This window comes from Rhinopithecus bieti, unplaced genomic scaffold, assembly GCF_001698545.2.
Source record: "Rhinopithecus bieti isolate Rb0 unplaced genomic scaffold, ASM169854v2 scaffold_5002, whole genome shotgun sequence".
NCBI classification, from domain to species: Eukaryota; Metazoa; Chordata; class Mammalia; order Primates; family Cercopithecidae; genus Rhinopithecus; species Rhinopithecus bieti.
The window spans coordinates 2143591-2164748 of record NW_016804830.1 but is presented as its reverse complement, the minus strand read 5'-3'; the positions used below and the strand labels follow the sequence as shown (position 1 = coordinate 2164748).

Below are 21158 nucleotides of genomic sequence, written 5' to 3'. Positions count from 1 at the left end.
TACGCCTCTCCGTTTACAGTTTTGTTTTTAGAATGCCCTTCCTCTAGATATATGCATGGCTTGCTCCCTCATTTCAGTTTTCTGCTCAGTTGTCACATTATCAAAATATCCAACACACAATTGTACCTATATTGCATTTTTCACTAATGGATGTACCATTTCTAAAGTTTGACTACTGTCTGTCTGTCCCATGCTTAATCAAAGCAGGGACTTCATTTCATATACTGCTTTATCTCTAGTGCCTAACATCATTACTTATACATTGTTGGCATTCAATATTTGTCAACAATTTTTAAAATGTAAATGTAAAATGTAAATGTTCCTTTATTCATAAATCTCCTTAGATGCTTCTCATACAACACAAAGTTTGAGAATAGAGCTAATAATCTTTCAGTGGTTTACCCTTGTACTTGGAACAAAATCCAAATTACTATTCATGGCCTACAAGCCCCTTTTATGATCCAATTCTTTCTTAAATTTCGCCAGCTTCTTCAAAATTACCTTTTAAGCTTCATTTTGAGCCACTGCTATCTTCGGGAACAGTGTTCTAATCTTATTGGCCTGATTTAAGCTCCAAGAACATGTCAAATTCTTTCCCATTTTAGATTTTCCATATGCTGTTCCATCTGCCAAGAATGCTGTCAAAGTGGCCACCTCCTTTGTGTGTGAAATGTCCTAGCTTAAATGTCAGCTGCTGAGAAAGACTGTCCTGGATCACTTTAATTAGGTCCATGCCATGTATTTTCTATACCTGTAATTTATTCCTAATTCTTGTTTGAATTTTTGCAATTCTCAAATTTCATTTATTTATCTGTTGATCTTTCTAATCCTCAAACTCTACATGTGTAGGGGGAAAATGAATGTTTTATTATATAGCTAGTCCCCAGAACACAGTATACATACAATGTTTTATTTCTTTAATATAGTTTTTCACATCTTTCTTTCCACATCTTAATTGGAAAGAAAATTGTTCTTATATTTCCCAAATGTTCTTATATTTCCCAAAGAAGTACCTCAAAATGTCCTGTAAATAGTGAAAAGTTTACACAATAAAGGTGTTATAGCATTCTGAACAAAGAAGTTGGGAAACAAGTGTACTTTTCAAATGCAGAGAAACCTATCTGATGTCACTGGATCAGCAGGCACAGGGTCTCTGACCACTGTATATAGGTTGTAGAATAACAGAGACTGGTAATGGGAAGAAAAATAAATACACATCAGTAAGTTCAAATTTAAACAGTCTTAGAAATAAGCCTCTGAAACTTGAGAAAACACACTTTTGCTGAAAAGCAAAAAGAAACTGTAGAAACAAAAGCAACTACCCCCCGCCCACCTGCCATATGCACAGCACAGCTCAGTTTAACACCAATTCATGTCAGCAACATATCATGGAAAAAGACAGACCTTGCTTTTATTTTGTTTCTTTCATAGAAGAACAATATGGTTTATAAAACACTTTGAAAGAAATCAATGGGCTTATGGTGATTAAGGGAACACTATAAGGAATCAAATAAATTCAGTTGGGACCCAAAACAGCTACCTATGTGCTAGTGCCCTAATAAAAATGGGAAGAAATATAAATCTAATATGATTCTGGGGTAGGAAGCACTATGAGAACACAGGAAGGTGCTACGCAGAAATCTAGAGGAATAAAGAAAAAGTTAGGATTAGAATATGAAAGTCTCAGAACTGTACCCAGAATGAGGAGTACATATAAAAATGTGTTCAATTAACATTTAGCAGCTCTTTTTATTGTCATTAATGAAAAACTATATGGTGAAAAAAGGGAAAACTGCAAAAGGGGTGATGAATGAAGACAACAAAATGGAGTCTGAAAAGGAGTCATCATTTTAGGAGGTTTCTTTTATTCTAGCCCCCATCAAGTCCTACTGAATGTATCTCCTAAGTAGCTCTTGAATCTGTTACCTTATCACCAACACCACTGCTGACACTCAGGAAGCCCAAAGCATCTTTTTTTTTTTTTTTTTTTTTTGAGACAGAGTCTCGCTCTATCATTCAGGCTGGAGTGCAGTGGTGCCATCTCAGCTCACTGCAACCTCTGCCTCCAGATTCAAGCAATTCTGCCTCAGCCTCCTGAGTAGCTGGGATTACAGGTGTGCACCACCATGCCTGGCTCATTTTTGTATTTTTAGTAGAGATGGGCCTTCACTATGTTGGCCAGGCTGGTCTCAAATTCCTGGTCTCAAGTGATCCACCTGCCTCGGCCTCCCAAAGTGCTGGGATTACAGGTATGAGCCACTGCGCCTGGCCCCAAAGCATCCTGAACCACAACAAAAACCTACTCAGTAATGTTACAAGACCCTTTGTTCTAATCTCCATCTGGCAGACAGAATGGAACAGTAAATATGAAAATCACATTATGTCACCATCTTAAGATTCTTCAACAGCCTGAAAATTTGGGGATAAAATCTGAACTCTTCTGCAGTATTTTCAAATTTCTTTTGACTGCAACCTCATAGTAAGAAATACATATTATGACTGAGTACACACACAAACATAAAACAAGGATATCATAAAATTCTCTTTGCTATATGTATTATATATTCATATTTTGTTATTTTATCTCCTGTTTTATTAAAAACAACAAGTGCTGCTTATAACCTTCTAGGTCGTATTCACAACCTCTAGCAGTTTCTGCCTGGCCTGGCTCCAGTCAGCCTCTCCAACTCCCTTGTGGCACCTCTGCCTCACTAGACTCCAGCTGTGAAGGCCTTCTCTCAATACCTCATACACACCAAGCTCCATCCTCCTATGGTCTTCAGTAAACTGTTACTTCTGCTAGGAATGCTCTTCCCTCTTCTCTCCACCCTCAGTCTCCTTACCTGTTTTTCATTCTTTCAGGGCTCACCTGAAACTTCATGTACCATTGCACTTCCTGAGAAGCTGTCCCCAATCCCAGGCTCCTAGCAATGCTGTTCCAGTAATCTCTCTTCTGTTAAGACAGCCACTCCACCCACTGCAGTTTACAAGCAAAGCCTCCATAGCTCTGGGTGCTGGTAAGACCTCCACATCCTGCTATTAAGGCTGGCTTCTCCACGGAGATCTCAATTTCCATAAGCTCTTAGTGTCATAGCCCTACTATCCTTAACTTATAAAAGGAATAACCATCCACCTTCCCCTAAAAGACCACTAGAGGCCAATCCTGTAATGCCTGATATCTCTGACTTATCTCAATACTCTTAGAAGCCTTGGTTTCCTGGGTCCTTGGTCATCCATGTCCTACTTCACTTATCCCATCCATGTCCTACTTCACTCCAAACTATGCCTTTTGGAATTCATCGTGTACTTTCTACAAAATCCTCTACAACCTCTGCCCCCACTTTGATTATTTTCTTCATCTTCTTGATCCTATTAAACTTTGAGCACACTACTTGGCCGGAAACAATGTTTTCCTTCATGTCTTTCCCTCTGCCTTGCTTCACCTAACCTCTCCCAAGATAGACATAATTATAGCAAGTCAACACCAACTCACCAAGGAATCAGATATACAAAAAAAATACTCAGTGTTAATTTTTCTTTTTTTTTTTTTTTTTTTTTTTTTTTTGAGACGGAGTCTCACTCTGTACCCCGGGCTGGAGTGCAGTGGCGCAATCTCGGCTAACTGCAAGCTCTGCCTCCCAGGTTCACGCCATTCTCCTGCCTCAGCCTCCTGAGTAGCTGGACTACAGGCGCCCGCCACCATGCCCAGCTAATTTTTTGTATTTTTAGTAGAGACGGGGTTTCACCGTGTTAGCCAGGATGGTCTCGATCTCCTGACCTTGTGATCCACCCGTCTCGGCCTCCCAAAGTGCTGGAATTACAGGCGTGAGCCACCGCGCCCGGCTGATGTTAATTTTTCTACAAATATTCCTAATTATGACATTTACCGTCATAGAACTAATTGTATTCTATGGTCTCCTTGAAGCAACTCTAATTCAAACTCTAATTGTTATTACCCAATGAGAAAGCCAAACAGAACGATTAAACACAGGACTTTCATTTCCTGTTTTATACACTGATTGGCTCTTTACCCCTACTCATATAATTAATTTATATCTAAAATACCATNATATTCCTAATTATGACATTTACCGTCATAGAACTAATTGTATTCTATGGTCTCCTTGAAGCAACTCTAATTCAAACTCTAATTGTTATTACCCAATGAGAAAGCCAAACAGAACGATTAAACACAGGACTTTCATTTCCTGTTTTATACACTGATTGGCTCTTTACCCCTACTCATATAATTAATTTATATCTAAAATACCATGGATTCATTAAATATTTTAATAACCTACTATTGAATTTGAGGAGTGGAAAAATACTGAATATCAGAGGTCAGAAAAGTCAGGAAACTCCCCTTAATGCTAAAACAACAAGGTTATCTGGAAAGTCCCTAGCAGGGCAAACGGCCGTTTGTGGTTTGGTCAAAGGGCGGGAACCAATGAACAACTGACTAATGTTTAACTTTAAATGTCAGCCAATTGTAAACCTACAACTGTAAAATCCCCAGTGACTCTGTAACTTGCTGTAACTCGTTTGTGTCTGACTATAAAAGACGGCTGAACGCCGAGCTCGGGGTCTCTCCCTAGGATCTGATACCTAGCTGGAGGGAACCGAGTTCGAACTCGAAATAAAGCGATCCCTGCCGCTTGGCGTTGTCTCTGGACTCTGGTGGTTGCTTTTGGGATCATCGCGGGTCTGGGCATTACAAATTCAAATACTAGGAAACTCCTGAACAGTCTCCTATAAATAGAAGGCATTATAGCATTAATAGTAAAAAAAGAAAAAACCAAAAAAACCCACCCCTTTATATCCTCCATCTTTGATTACCAAAAGCATATGTAGAAGCCCCGAATGCTGCACCCACAGTTCTTGCAGCCACATTACTAAAATTAATAGGCTGTGGCGTAATACAAATTACCCTAATTTTAAATCTACTAAAAGTATATAGCCTATTCATTTCTAATATCACTATGAGGAAGAATTATAACAAATTCTATTTGTTTATACTAAACAGACTTAAAATCATTGTGTATTAATCTGTAGCTCATACAGCATTACTAATTATAGTGTTTCTCATCCAAATGCCATGAAGTTTTATAGGAGCCACAGCCCTAATAACTGCCCATGACCACACAACATCAAAATGATTTTGCCTTACAAATTCAAACTACGATTCTGGCACGGTGGCTCATGCCTGTAATCCCAGCACTTTGGGAGACTGAGGTGGGCGGATCACCTCAGGTCAGGGGTTTGAGACCAGCCTGGCCAACATGGTGAAACTCCATCTGTGCTAAAAATACAAAAATTAGCTGGGGATGGTGGCAGGTGCCTGTAATCCCAGCTACTTGGGAGGCTGAGGCAAAAGAAGCGCTTGAACTCAGAAAGTGGAGGTTGCAGAGAGCTGAGATCACACAACTGCACTCCAGCCTGGGTGAGAGAGCGAGACTTCATCTCAAAACAAACAAAAACCAAATTCAAACTATGAACAAATCCATAGCCAAACCAGACACAAGGTTCCCCAACTTATGATACTTAGACTTACGATTTTTCAAATTTACCATGGTAAGAAAGCAATACACATTCATTATGCTTCTTGACTTACCAAGGGGGTTACATAGAATGACTTACAATATTTTTGACATTATCCAGAAGTAACCCCAACGTATGTTGAGAAGCATCTGTACTATTAGCTCGCAGACTACAGACATTATTTCCTTTAACAGAAACGTGGTAAGTACGGGCTAGCCTAACTGACCTAGCCTTTTGCAACAACTTTTTGGCTCCTAAGGCCAACAGATTACTTCTAACCTTTAAAAGTTCAGAAAGCCACATTGTTATATATGGAGGCCTGAGTTAGCAGTTGACAGCCTTACTAGCAACTATTAACCTGAATGGAGAATTATTTGAAATTGTATCATTATTTTTATGATCTAATTTGCCATTATATGGCATATTTTATGATCTAATTTGCCATTATCCAAATAGGACTAATGTACTAATTATGGCCATATAGTCCCTCTATCAATCACATCACAATGAGAAAAATTCACATATCACATTAATAACATCAAACCATTATTCACGAGAAAATACTCTCATATTTATACATCTTCTACCTCTATTACTCCTGTCACTTAACTCCAAAATTATTCCAGGACCCATATATTGTAAATGTAGTTTAAATAAAACATTCACTTGTGAATCTTATATAGAAGCTTAAAACTCTTTATGGTAGTTCCCAAAGAGTGGGGTTTCAGATACTCATAGTTAACTGAGGTCCAAAATATTAAATGGAAAATACCAGAAATAAACAATTCATAAGTTTTAAACTGTGCCATTCTGAATAGCATGATGAAATCTCACACCATCCTACTCCATCTTGCTCAAGACATGAATCATCCCTTTGATGAGCATATTGTCTAATTTTGCCATTATCCAAAAAGGATCTGCCTATTAGTCACCACCCAGTAGCTATCTCCTTTATCAGATTCAAAAAACACATTATATGTATGGCTCAGTACTAGCTCTGGTTTCAGGCATCCACTGGGGGAGCCTTGGAATGTATACCCTGCAGATAAGGGGGAACTGATGATTTTGCTAAGAAAGTATGCAAGAACTGCTAACTCATGCCTCCATATATAACAATATGGCTTTCTGAACTTTTAAAAGTTAGAAGTAATCTATTGACCTTAGGAGCCAAAAAATTGGTGCAACTTTGAATAAAATAAATTTATTCTCTTCTTCTATTATAATTTTACTTACCAACTTATTTTTACCAATTACTATAACTATTTTTTAAAAAATACTCATTTGCCACCAGCCTATTTCCAACCCCAATATTTATTCATTCAGGGCAAGAAATAATTATTTGAAATTGACATTGAATGACTATTCAAACTTTAAAACTGACACTCAGCTTCAAGTCAGACTAATATTTGTACCAGTAGCTTCTTTCATCACGATTGATTATAGAATCTTCAATGTGATATATACTTTCAGATCAAAATATTAATCAATTACTTAAGTCCATACTTATATTCCTCACAACCATACTAATATTGGCTAATGCTACCAACCTCTTCCAACTCTTTTTTTTTCTTCCAACTCTTTATTGGATGAAAAACAATAGAAATTATATCATTTTTACTTATTAGATGATGATATGGTCTCACAGACACAAATAGAGCAGCCTCCAGGCAATTTTATATACAAGTATTGGAGATATTGGATTCCTATTATCAGCATCATGATTGTTACACACATGAGAATTCCAAAAAATTTCCATACTCAACCCCAACCCTGACACTCTCTCATTAATTAGGCTTCTCCTGGCAGCAGCAACTGGTAAATCTGCCCAATTTGGTTTTCACTCGTAACTACCATCAGTGACAGAGGGCTCAACATCAGTTTTAGCCTTACTTCATTCCAGCACAATAGTTGTAACAAGAATTTTCTTATTAATACACTTTTATCTACTAATAGAAAATAAAACAGTGGGGTGCAGTGGTTCACAGCTGTAATGCTAGGACTTTAGGAGGCTGAGTCAGGAGGATCGCTTGGACCCAGGAGTTCAAGACCAGCCTGGGCAACACAGTAGACACAGATCTTGTGTCTACAGAAATAAATAAATAAATAAAACAAAACAAAATAAAATAACATCAGCCATGCGTGGTGGTGCACACCTGTAGTCCCAGCTACTCAGGATGCTAAGGTAGGAGAATCACTTGAGCCCAAGAGCGTGAGGCTGCAGTGAGCTGTGATTTTGCCACTGCACTCCAGTCTGGGCAACAGAATGAGATCCTGTTTCAAAAAAAGAAAAAGAAAAAAGAAAATAACAAAACTGCTTAGGTGGTATTACCACTTCATTCACAGCAATCTGTGCCGTAACACAAAATAACATTTTAAAAAATCATTTGCCTTTTCTACCTCAAACCTAGGTCTCCTAATTGTCACTAGTGGCATTAATCAACCACATTTAGCATTTCTTCACATCTGTACGCATGTATTCCTGAAACATACTTCTTCTATGCTCTGGATCTATTATTCATACCCTGAATGATGAAAAATATTCTAGAAAACTAGGAGGCCTATTTAAAACTATACTCTTTACCATGTCTTTACTCATTTTCAGAAGCCTACACTTAATAGGTATGCCCTTCCTTAAAGGCTTCTGCTCCAAAGATTTAACTATTAAAACTGCAAACACAGTATGCCAACACCTGAGCCCTTTAAATCATGCTTATTGTCACCTCCCTAAGAGCTGTCTATAGTACTCAAATTATTTTCTTTACAATCCTGGGACAACTCTGCTTTTCACCTTTAACTCAAATAAACAAAAACAACCCCCTCCTAGCTAGTTCAATTAAATGTCTTGCAATCAGTATTATTTTCACTAATTTTTTTTTTTTTTTTTTTAGACAGAGTCTTGCTCTGTCACCCCAGCTGGAGTGCAGTGGCGCAATCTCAGCTCACTGCCAACTCCACCTCCCAGGTTCACACCATTCTCCTGCCTCAGCCTCCTCAGTAGCTGGGACTACAGGCACCTGCCACCACGCCCGGCTAATTTTTTGTGTTTTTTTTAGTAGAGACAGGGTTTCACCGTGTTAGCCAGTACGGTCTTGTTCTCCTGACCTTGTGATCCACCCACCTTGGCCTCCCAAAGTGCTGGGATTACAGGAGTGAGCCACCATGCCCGGCCCACTGAATTTTTTTTATCTCCAAAAATATTATTCCCATAACTATTCCTCAAATGACTCTGCCATTCTACCTAAAACTCTTAGCTCGTGCTTTAACTACCTTAAGTTTCATTATAACATTAGAACTCAACTAATAACATAAAATCTTAAATTTGAATCCTCATACATATACAAATTTTCCATCCTTCTAGGTTCCTTCCCAACAGTTGTTCATGGTTTATCACCATACCTAAACCTTTCAACAAATCAAAACATAGCACCAGTTTTACTAGATTTGACTAGAAAAGTCACTCTAAAATCATTTCTCACTTCCAAATGATAGTTTCAATAACCATCTTCTAATTAAAGTATTTTCTTCTCCTTCCTTATCTCACTTTTATTGGCTACACTCCTAGCTATCTAATTTCCCAGAGTAATCTCAGTAACAATAAAGATACCAACAAATAAAGATCAACTGGCCACAACCATGAATCAGCCTTCATAACTATAGAATGCTGTTATACCTATAGAAACTTCCTGAAGAAGTCCAAACTCTTCACCCTCAAAAATTACCCAATCCTTTAAATTTTCAAAATCAAAAATCACCTCCACTTCATCATAACCCATTATTCACATAATTATAAATAACTCTATTAACAAACCCAACAATACAACACCTCAAATAACAAAACTAGAACCTCAAGTCTCAGGGTCCTAAAGCTGAAATTCCACTTAAACTGTAACCTGACTCTTGAGAAAAATTACTGTTAAATGCTATGTCAGTACTAAGAAAATAAACATAAAATCTAACTACTCTGGATGCATTATGTGCTTTTCCTAATAATGTACTAGTACTATTATGCTTGATTGTACATTGTATATGCATGTGTAATCACACATTAAGATCCACTCCCCATGCATATAAGCATATACATGAAATTACAAACAGTGCTTAACACATTGAATGGCATACCTACATATGTCAGATTTACCAATACAAATACTGTTCAATACAGTAAATCCTTTATTTTACACAGGACATGAAATTATTGATTATTCACAGTACATTCAGTCAAATCAATCCTTGACAACAAGCTTATTACCACCAACAGGATTTCTTTAGTATCAAGCTTCAAGAAACCAGCAACTTGCTTGAGACGTGTCCCACTTCTCGTTCTGGGCCCATGAAACTTGGATGAAACTATGCCTACCATCTGGTTCTTACTTCATGGTCACGGACTTAAGATTGCCCATTCATTCCTCTTTAATGAGACATCTCGATGGACTAATGGCTAACCAGTCCATGATCACACATCACTGTGGTGGTGTCACACACTTGGTATTTTTTAATTTAGGGAATGTTATGATCCAACGTGGCTGTCATGGACTTGATACAATAAAGCAAACTGTAGCTGAGCTGAAATTGAATAGTCTTTCTCTACAGTGAAACCATAAAGTTTAATTACTCCATGTTCAGTGAACATAGTAAAAAACATGACACAGACATGTACACACAATTTCACGTTAATTAACTCCACAATCTCAAGCTATTGTACTACTTGTGGATATAAGGCTTTTATTCTTGCCAAACCTCAAAACAGGAAATCTTGTATTTATTAACTACAGGTAAGGCATACATACATACACACACACACACACACAAGTTCATCTAGAACTAAGTTTTAGCCCAACTCCTAAAGAATTTATCAAAATCCAAAAGTAAATTAAAATTAGGTTTTCTGGGTTAAAAGTTTGTTTTTTTACTAAATTTACTAAAAAATCCACCAATACTGACACAGCACTTGACCATTTCTGCTTGAGAGGGAATTTTCTACATATAAGCTAATGTAGCTTAATTCACAACGCAAGGCACTGACAATGCCTAAATGAGTTCATATAACTCTATAAACAAATAGGTTTAGTCCTGACCTCTTTATTCATTTTTTTAGTAACCCTTGCAACTATCTGCATTCTAGTGAGAATATCCTCTAGATCAACAAAAACCAAAAAGAGCAGGCTTCAAGCACACTAATTAGCAGCTCATAAAACCTTACACTACCAATACAGCCACAGAAAACAGCAATGATAAAAATTAAGCAGTTAACCAAAGGTTGACTAAGTTATACTAATTTTCCTTAGGGTTGGTAAAATTTCATGCTTGCAGTCATATAATTAACCCAAATTAATAAAACTCAGCATAAAACATGTTTAAGATTATAAACAAAGTTATACCTTAACTAGGTCATAAAAAGCTACAGCTAATATAAAAATAAACAATGAAAGTGATTTAATATATTCTGAATACACGATAGCTAAGACCTAAACTGAGAAGAAATATCCTACTATGCATAGCCATAAACTTAATTAAATTAACAAAGTTATTTACCAGAGTACTACCAGCAACAGCTTAAAACACAAAGGACTTGGCAGTGCTTACATCCCTTTTTTGTAATAAGTAAACCCCAATACATCTCACTATCTCTTGCTAATTCAGCCTATACACCGTCATCTTCTGCAAAACCTTAAAAGGTATTAAACACAAGTATTTACATGAAAACATTAGGTCATGGTGCAGCTTATAAGACAGAAAGAAATGGGCTATATTTTCTAATTAAAGAACATTCCACCCACAACAAACTTTATGAAATTTAAGGCAAAAGGAAAATGTCATAGTAAATTAAGACCAGAGAGCTTAACTGAATAGGGCCATGAAGTACGCACACACCCATCCATCACCCTCCTCAAATATTTCAATATATCCAAATTTATAATTAACATAAATTTATATATGAGGAGGTGAGTCATAACAAATATATGCATATATGCTTTAATAAACCAAAGTGTTTATTAAACTCAGCCTACATCTGGAAGATTTCATATTGATTTGACCACTTTGAACCAGACCTAGCCCCAAATCAACAGAAGCTAACAATTATATTTATTTAGACCAAAACATTTACTCACAACATAAGGTATAGGAGAAAGGAATTTCTTCAGGTGCTACAGAAAAAGTACCATATTGCAAAGATGAAAGAATAATTTTAAGGACAAAAAAAGCAAAACTAATCCTTTATACCTTTTATGTAATGAACGAACAACAATTTTACAAAGAGAACTTTAGCTAAAAAACCCAAAACTAGACAAGCTACCCACAGACTGACTCATATATGTAGCAAAATAGGGAGAAGATCCATGAGTAGAGATGAAAATCTGGTGATAGCTGGCTATTCAGAACAGAATTTCAGTTCAACTTTAAATTTACTCAAATTTTAATCTTAATGTAAATTTAAATGTAACTCTAGAGGGGGCACTCAAGATGGCTGACTAGAATGCACCACTAGTATGCACCACTCTCAGGGAGAGGAAACAAAGTCGCAAGTAAATACTGTCTCTTTAAGTGGATCATCTAGGACACGGATCCCCAACCCCGGGCCACAGACCCGTATTGTTTGGCAGCCTGTGAGGAACCGAGCAGCACGGCAGGAGGTGAGCAGTGGGTGAGCATCACCACCTGAGCTCAGATCAGCGGCAGCTTGAGATTCTCACAGGAGCTCGAACCCTGTAGTAAACTGTGCACAGGACGGATCTAGGTTGCCGGCTCCTTATGAGAATCTAATGCCTGATGATTTGAGGTGGAACAGTTTCATCCCCAAACCGGTCCGCCCTTCCCCTCTCGCCCCGCTCCCCCCGGCTGGAAGGAAACACTGTGTTCCGTGAAACCGGTCCCTGGTGCCAAAAAGGTTGGGGTAGCGCTGGTCTAAAAGACCACATCAGGATTTACCACGGACGCCAAGGACTCCCAGAGAACAGAGAGGAGAGAAGCCAGGCAGCCACCTTCCTGGGACTGGCATGGAGTGGGTGAAGCTCCCTAACATGGTTAACCGGTGAGAGTGAGTGTCCCTGGGGGAACCACACTTCCTACATGGCCCTTTGCAATCCTGGGCACAGGAGGACCTGCCAATCCCACCCCTGGGCCACTAGACCAACACAGAAAGCTGCCTAGAGTTTTTGCAGAGGCACTGCTCAAGCCCATGTGGAGCACCACAAGCCCCGGATCCCTGGGCAGCTCGGTGCCAGCTGCCATAACTCCAGCGGAAGCTGCAGTCACAGTGCTGAGGGGCGGTCAGACTGCCCAGCCCCTCCTCGCCAGGCAAGGCTCGGCTCCACCCTGCTCCCGCCTGAGCTCTGCAGCACAGCGACCCTCTCCACAAGAACTCTGCAGGCAGGCTTTGCATTTCCCCAGGAACCTCCCAGATAACAGACCATGCAACCCCTGCCCTACCTCCTCTGAGGCGGCTAAGAGACGCACCTCTGCAGCAACTGCACCTCCGCCTAACTCTGCGGTGGCCTGCGGTTCTGTGTTCCTCTGGGGCAAAATTCCCAGAGGTAACAGGTAACACCTCGCACCTCTGCATGCCCTCAACAGTGAAGTTCGGCGTTGTTTGGAAGGGAGGGAAATGCAAGCGCGCCACGTGCCCCGCAGCTGCCAGTCGCTATTGCAGGAGTCCTGCCCTCTTCAGTGAAAGGCCCGCAGCACAGCCGCCCTGCCCCCACCTGAACATTTCACCTGCAGCCCAGAGCCCTTCTGAAAATCCAAACCCCACATATCTTGATATTCCCTTGGGCTCCCACCACCTAAGCGTTCTGTAGGACCCTGCATGAGAGTTTGACCAGTGACCTGGAAACCAACCTGTCCCGCCCACCCGCATCAAAGCCAGCACCTGAACTCTGGGCTAGCACGACTGCAGTCCAGCCCCTTCAGGTCTCACAGGCTGTCCAGTGGGCCAGCTAGGGGCCTGGTAACTGGGGAACTACTTGCCCCATTCCAACTCTGCTGGCACCTGACCGTTTCCCCCAGGGCCTGAGGTCAGACCAACCCAACCAGCTGACACCAGCACAACACCCAATCACACAGGCCCTGTGGAGGAGGCCTTCTACAGCAAGCAGCAGTACTGTGACACCGGAAAACAGGTGAGCCTTAACCAATGGGGAAAGGATTCCCTATTCAATAAATGGTGCTAGGATAACTGGCTAGCCATGTGCAGAAGAACGAAACTGGACCCCTACCTTTCACCATATAAAATAACTCAAGATGGCCTGATCTAGTACATGCAGAAGCCTCTGCAGATCTTACCATTTTCTCATTACATTTTGCAGGTGTTTCATCAATTTTAAGAGCTACTTATTTTAATTTTATTACAATTATAAATATAAAGCCAGCCATATCTAATAACAGATACCACTATTAATTGCAGCTGTGCTTTTATTACTCTCTCTCCCAGTACTAGCAACCAGCATCACCATACTGCTGACAGACCATAACCTTAATACACTTTTTTTGATCTAGCTGGAGGAGGAGATCCACTTTTAGACCAACATTTATTCTGATTTTTTTGTCTATCCAAAAGTGTACATTCTTATTTTACCAGGTTTTGGAATAATCTCACATATTGCTACCTATTATTCCGGAAAAAAAAGAACCATTTGGTTACATAGAAATAATATGATCCATAACATCAATGTAGCTCATAAGCTTTATCGTATGAGACTACAATATATTTACAGCAGGAATAGACATTGATACCTGAATGTATTTTACACTAGCCACTATAATTATTGCTATTCTGACAGGAGTTAAAGTATTTAACTGACTAGCAACCCCACAGGGAGGTAATATTAAATGATCTCCAGCTATATTATAAGGTTTAGGCTTTATTTTTCTGCTGACAGTTGGAGGCCTAACAGGAACTGTTCGAACTCATCGGCAGACATTAATCCTCATGATACATACTATGCTGTAGCACATTTCTAACATGTTCCATCGATAGGTGCAGTCTTCACCATTACAGGATTTATTCACTGATTCCCATATTTTCAGGTTATACACTCAACCTCAGCCAAAATCCATTTTGTATTTGTAGGTGTTAGCCTGACTTTCTTTCCACAACATTTGATTTATCAGACATGCCATGACAATACTCTAACTATATTGATGGATATACAACATGAAATACCATCTGCTATGGTTTGGATGTGGTTTGTACCCACCAAATCTCATCTTGAAATTTAGTTCCCAGTATGGCGTCTTGGGTGATGGGGTTTAGTGGGAGGTGCTTGGGTCATGGGGGCTGGTCCCCAGAGAACAGATCAATGCCCTCCCTCAAGGATGACTGCGCTCTCGCTCTAGTAGTTCTCAAGAGAGCTGTTTAAAAAAAAAAAAAAAGCCTGTCACCTTTCCCCTCTCTCACCATGTGATCTCTGCACACACTGGCTCCCCTTCACCTTCCATCATGAATGGAAGCGGTCTGAGGTCCTCACCAGAAGCCAAACAGACAGAGGTGCCATGCTTCTTGTGCAACCTGCAGAACCACGAGCCAAATAAACCTCTGATCTTTATAAATTACCCAGCCTAGGGTATCCTTGATAGTAACACAATATGAACTAAGACACCCATTACACTTGAATTAGTTTCATGGTAACACTCTGAAAAGTGATCAGCATCTATGTTTAAATACCAAAACTAAAAACATCCACATAATTTTTTCAATAATTCTAGCACTGTTTACTTCAATTAAAATTTTTGAAATATGCCTATTCTTAAAATCCATCACCAAAGAACACTGAAGCCTTAAAACATGAGACCCCCTTAGGAAAAAGGTAAGCTAAAATTTATTTACATCTTTCACTATTCCTACAATATTAGGACAATTTATTTATATTCTAAACATTTCATTCCCAAACATCATGTTTCCTACCCCCAATTGCCAAATCCATAATAGTCTCTTTTCAACAATGATTAGCACAACTTGTACTAACATAATAATACATAATGTCAAAGGATGTTATTACCAATAACACCTCTTAAAGCACAATTTCAAGCAACCATCCTTTTTCACCATCACCACTTAAGTTACCAGATCATTTACTTTTATTTTTATTTTTATTTTATTTTATTTTATTTTTTTTTTGAGACGGAGTCTGGCTCTGTCGCCCAGGCTGGAGTGCGGTGGCCGGATCTCAGCTCACTGCAAGCTCCGCCTCCCAGGTTCACGCCATTCTCCTGCCTCAGCCTCCCGAGTAGCTGGGACTACAGGCGCCCGCCTCGTCGCCCGGCTAGTTTTTTGTATTCTTTAGTAGAGACGGGGTTTCACCGTATTAGCGAGGATGGTCTCGATCTCCTGACCTTGTGATCCGCCCGTCTCGGTCTCCCAAAGTGCTGGGATTACAGGCTTGAGCCACCGTGCCCGGCTCATTTACTTTTATACCATCCCTCCAGCTTTCTTCCTTTCCTTTCCTTTTTTTCCTTCCTTCCTCTCTCTCTCTTTCTTTCTTTCTTTCTTTCCCTTTCTCTCCTTTCCTTTCCCTTTCCCTTTCCTTTTTTTTTTTTTTTTTTGACATGGTCTTGCTGTTGCCCAGGCTGAAATGCAGTGGCGTGACCATGGTTCACTGCAACCTTGACCTCGGGGCTCAAATGATCCTCCCACCTCAGTCTCCAAAGTAGCTAGGACCACAGGCATGTGCCATAATGCCCCGCTAATTTTTATTTTAAGTAGAGATGGGGTTTTGCTGTGTTGCCCAGGCTGGTCCCGAACTCCTGGGCTCAAGCAATTCACCCACCTTAGCCTCCCAAAGTGCTGGGATTACAGGCTTGAGCCATTGTGACCAGCCTACCACCATTTTAAAGATTCTCCTTTGAAAACAAAACAAAACAAAAAGCTCTCCTGATTCTGTGGTTCACTCTGCAGTGGACAGGAGCTGCAGTGGACAGGAACTGCAGGGTGAACTACAGAATCAGCAGAGTGGTAACACTTCTCAAGAGGTATGCACACTTCCCGTCTATACCTTTTGCTTTTCTTTCTCTCCTACCACCATAATTAACATTTTGCCATATTTCCTTCCTAAATTTGTTCCATGGATTTTTATGTAGTTGAAATAATACTGCATATACAAACTGTAATCACATTTCTTTCCCCTAATTATTACAGTGTTCTTAAAACCTTCTAAAATATTTGTAAACTCTATTTGTAACTTTGAGGGCTACTCAAATGGGCTTTCAACAGTTCCTGGTGAGTTAATTCACTGTCCCACTCTAGTTTTTTTTTTTTTTTGAGATGGAGTCTCGCTCTGTCACCCAGGCTGGAGTGCAGTGGTGCGATCTGGGCTCACTGCAAGCTCCGCCTCCCGTGTTTAAGCCATTCTCCTGCCTCAGCCTCCTGAGTAGCTGGGGCTACAGGCTCCTGTCACCTCGCCTGGCTAGATTTTTTGTATTTTTTAGTAGAGACGGGGTTTCACCGTGTTAGCCAGGATGGTCTCGATCTCCTGACCTTGTGATCCACCCGTCTCGGCCTCCCAAAGTGCTGGGATTACAGGCTTGAGCCACCGCACCTGGCCCTCACTCTAGTTTTTATTGTTGACTTACTTCTTTCTCACTCTCTTTTAAGTACTACACAATGAGGTTTTTGTTCCTCTCATTTCCAAACCCACCTTGTCAGGGTCACCAACACCCTTCATCTTGCCAAATCCAATAGCCAGTTTTCAGCCTTCCTCTTACTTGAACTCTTAGCGTTATCTCTCTGAGTTAATTGTTTTGTCCTTTTGTCAGTTGGCTTCCAATACACTGCATTCCTTCTTCCTAGGTCACAGGTTACTCAGGTTAGTCCTCAATTTCCTTTGCTAGATTGTTCCTGACTGAATGTTGGAACACCCCATGGTTCAGTCCTTGAACTGTACCTTGCCTTCCATCTAAACCAATTTGCTTCATAATCTCACTCAGTTCCTCGGTACAGAGATTAATCCTGCATTTATCTCTTCGGTCCTGACTATCCCCTCCACCTAAAGGCTTCCAAATGCTTATCTAACTTCATCACACGGATATCTAATGAGCATATCAAATACATAACTCTTGACTTCCTTCTCCAGCCTTCCAAACCCTGAGGCCTCTATTGCCAATCTTCAAAATAACTCCATTATGAAGGTATTAAATCTACCTTCAAAATATTACCTGTTTTCATCACCTCCACATATTAAACCCAATTCCAAGTCACTGTTATCTCTTGTGTGAACTTCTGAAGTAGTCCTCTCATTAGTCTTCCTGCTTTCATTCTTATCCTCACTGTCCACATAGCACTCAAGAGTGACCTTTAAACAAAGATCCTTTACTTATCTGCAAAAAAATCAGCCAGGGGCTCCTGATTGCACTTAGAATAAAATCTCACTGCTTGCAACAACCAACAAGGTCCTACATGATTTGATCTTTGCCTATTTCTCTGACCTCACCTCGAATTTCCACTTTCAGTAGCCACACTGGCCTTCTTGCTGATTCTCAAGCAAGTGAAGGTCAGTTTCTCTCAGGATCTTCTCTTCCCTCTGCCTGAACACACATTTCCCTGACTAATAGCCAACTTTATTCAGGTCTCAATTCAAATGTTACCTCCCCAGAGCTATCTTTCCTGGTCCTCCTAACCTATGAACATAGCAAAGTCTCAGCAGGTATGTGCTGGCTAGAGATACTTATCCAAGTTTAACTATAAAAGAGCAACTGGGAAAAAACATAATTGGAAAAATAGGTAAAAGCATTGTCCTCAAAAGAGACCAGACCAAAGGTAGCTCCCTTATTAAAACAAAAATGGAATGTAAAACAGAAGAGTGGCAAATGGGAGTTGGGAGGGAGGTTCCACTGGGAACTCACAGACATAACCTTCCTGCTCTCCGTATGTCTCAAGCCTTCTTTCCATAGGCCTTTGAAGAGAGCTTCATGCAGACACGTCAAAGTGCTGCCACCTACAGATCAGCTGTATTATTAGCAATAGCTGACACTGACCAGCCCTTATTCACCTGAGCTCTGTCTTCTTGTCATGGTTCTCATCAGCATCCAGGGCTCCTTTCCTTGCTCTAGTAAGGAAAATACATTTGGCTTAGGGACTGCACATCCAGCTTAAAAGAAAGGAAATGGTACATGGTCATGCTAGGGGATTCCCAGATTCAAATCTAGTCCATTGGCCATCAAAGAAGGGAGACACTGACAGGAAGAGACAGAGAAAGATGTGACAGTCTAAAGGATAAGAGATAAAAGGTACACAGTGGAGCTGTCCATTTCTACTTCTACTCAAACGTAAGCCTTTCCTCAGGGAATGGAGATCAGAAATTCACAATGAATGAGGCAGAAATTATGGGGAACAAATTCTGAATATTATGTAGGATGATCTTACCCAATGAGATCAGGTTGCTGTAGTTCTCCAACATCACATCCCTGTACAAGTCCCTCTGAGCAGGGTCCAGGCATTCCCATTCCTCCTGAGAGAAGTCAATAGCCACATCCCTGAAAGTCACCAACAACTGAAACAACAAATCCATTACTTGTGAAAATACAGCAATGATTCTGAAGTGAAATGAGAAGAAAATGGAGGAGGTAATTGAAGGAAGCAAGTAACACTTTTGTGTTACTTTTTTGTGTTGTTTTCAACAGGAAATTGGTTGCCTAAACCATAGTATTAACATGATTCTCTATCATTCCTATTGCCACAGATAAAACGTCCTTTGTACAACAGAAAAATTCCATTACCCAGAAAGGTCTGAGAATTTAAAACACCAGATGTCCAGATGTATGCAGTTTCTTGATTAAATAAAATACTGCATGCATTTATTTCACAGCAAATTTTAACTGCACAGCAGATTAGGCTTTCAAATCCTCAATAACTAATATACTCTCAATCAATACAAGTTCTCCCTTCTGCCTTTAAAGACTTTAAAAAGATGAATTTTTTCCAATGTTTACCAAATCCCTAGGTTAGAAAATAAAATTTGAATATAACCTAAGAATTTTTTGAAGACTCAGATTCATCAAGTTATTATGTCACAGAATAGAATGGACATATGATATTTCCATTTTATGTACAAAATGATCTGCTTATTTGGGAGTATTTGAATTAGACAAATTCTCTAATGTCTTTGAGCTCTAAGAATCTATAATTCTTGAGAGTATGCATCTGATATGTTTTATTTGCTCCTATTTTCCCTGTTCCTAGGCTACAGCAAGGTACTGGATGCCAGTCCAGGCACAGAGACATCACTCTGAACTGGTACATTCCAGGAAATCCTAAGGTGAACTTGACTATGATCATCCTCTCTCATTGGTTCCTGGGCAAGAGGGTTGTGGAAGGTAGAATAAAGGTCCCCCAAACATGTCCACAACCTAATCCCTGAAACAGTAACAGTACTGACTCAATGTTAAAGAAAAGCTTGCTTGCTTAAATATAATTATTACTTTGCTTGACTTTGTAGATTATTCAGTAAGAACAGTCTCAGGAAAACAGGACCTTCAACAGAGATAAGAGAATTAAAATATGCAGACTAACAACTCTGGGAATGGGCTGACTGGCCTGATAAGAATAGGCTGACGGCACCTACAGAAGGCCACAAAACACTGAGCAAGAAAGCAATGACCAAGAAAGCAATGACCTAAGACTGCACATTTCACAAGAATGTTTTGATCATCATTTTTCCTAATTTCCCTTAAAAACCCCTGATATGGAGACAGAACTCAGTGGTCTTTGAACACTGGTTCACTGCCTCCCCTGGGTTGCTGGCTTCCTGAATAAAGCTAACCTTCCTTTCATCAATGCTCATCTCTTGAGCTTTCAAGTGGCAAGTGGTCTGGACCTGAATTTGGTTACAAAACCTATGTATACCTTTCCTTACATGGCAAAGGGGACTTTAGAAGTGCAATTAAATTAAGGATCTTGAGAGGGGGTTATCCTGGATTATCTGGTTGGGCCCAATGTATTTTTAAGTGATAGAAGGAGGCAGGTGAGTAAAAGAAGGAAATGTGATGATGAAAGCAAAGGTCGAAATGTGATTGCTGGCTTTGAAAATGGATGGAAGCCACACCCCAGGGACTGTGGACGGCCTTTAGAACCAGAAAAAGATAAGGAAACAGATTCTCCAGTCCTCTAGAACCTCCAGAAGGAACATGGCTCTGCTAATACTGTCATATTAGCCCTTTCAGACTGATTTCAGACTTCTGACCAGCAGAAGTATAAATCATAATTATACTGATTTAGGCCACTAAGTATAGTGGGTATCAGTAACAGCAGCAACAGGAAACTATTATCAGGAACAAGAGCCCTTCCTTCACAGGACCCTGTTCCCATTCAATCTTCAAAGTTTCACAGAAAATCTTGCCATACACTGAGACTAGGAACATCCAACAAAAAAATGCTGTCACTTTCAAGTGGAAAACACAGGTTTGTAGAGAAGATCAAACTTTGTCATGTGTCACATTCAAACACTCATCTCCACCTCACCAAACCATTTTTTTTTTTTTATTATACTTTAAGTTCTAGGGTACATGTGCATAACGTGCAGGTTTGTTACATATGTATACTTATGCCATGTTGGTGTGCTGCACCCATCAAGTCGTCAGCACCCATCAATTCATCATTTATATCATGTATAACTCCCCAATGCAATCCCTCC

At 39.9% G+C, this 21158-nt stretch overlaps 1 protein-coding gene and 1 long non-coding RNA gene across 2 annotated transcripts in view; one reads left to right on the top strand and one right to left on the bottom strand.

Moving 5' to 3' along the window:
- LOC108528662 (uncharacterized) overlaps window positions 1–20385 on the top strand; it is a 32932-nt gene extending 12547 nt beyond the window's left edge. Inside the window, exons 2-3 of the long non-coding RNA XR_001885242.1 lie at window positions 19709–19784; window positions 19965–20385. This is a non-coding gene — a long non-coding RNA (uncharacterized LOC108528662). The remainder of the gene's footprint in view (window positions 1–19708; window positions 19785–19964) is intronic.
- ZNF571 (zinc finger protein 571) overlaps window positions 1–21158 on the bottom strand; it is a 35934-nt gene that overhangs the window by 2769 nt on the left and 12007 nt on the right. The window contains 1 exon segment of the mRNA XM_017870574.1: window positions 18893–19019. Within this exon segment, the coding sequence (XP_017726063.1) occupies window positions 18893–19019 (127 nt within the window).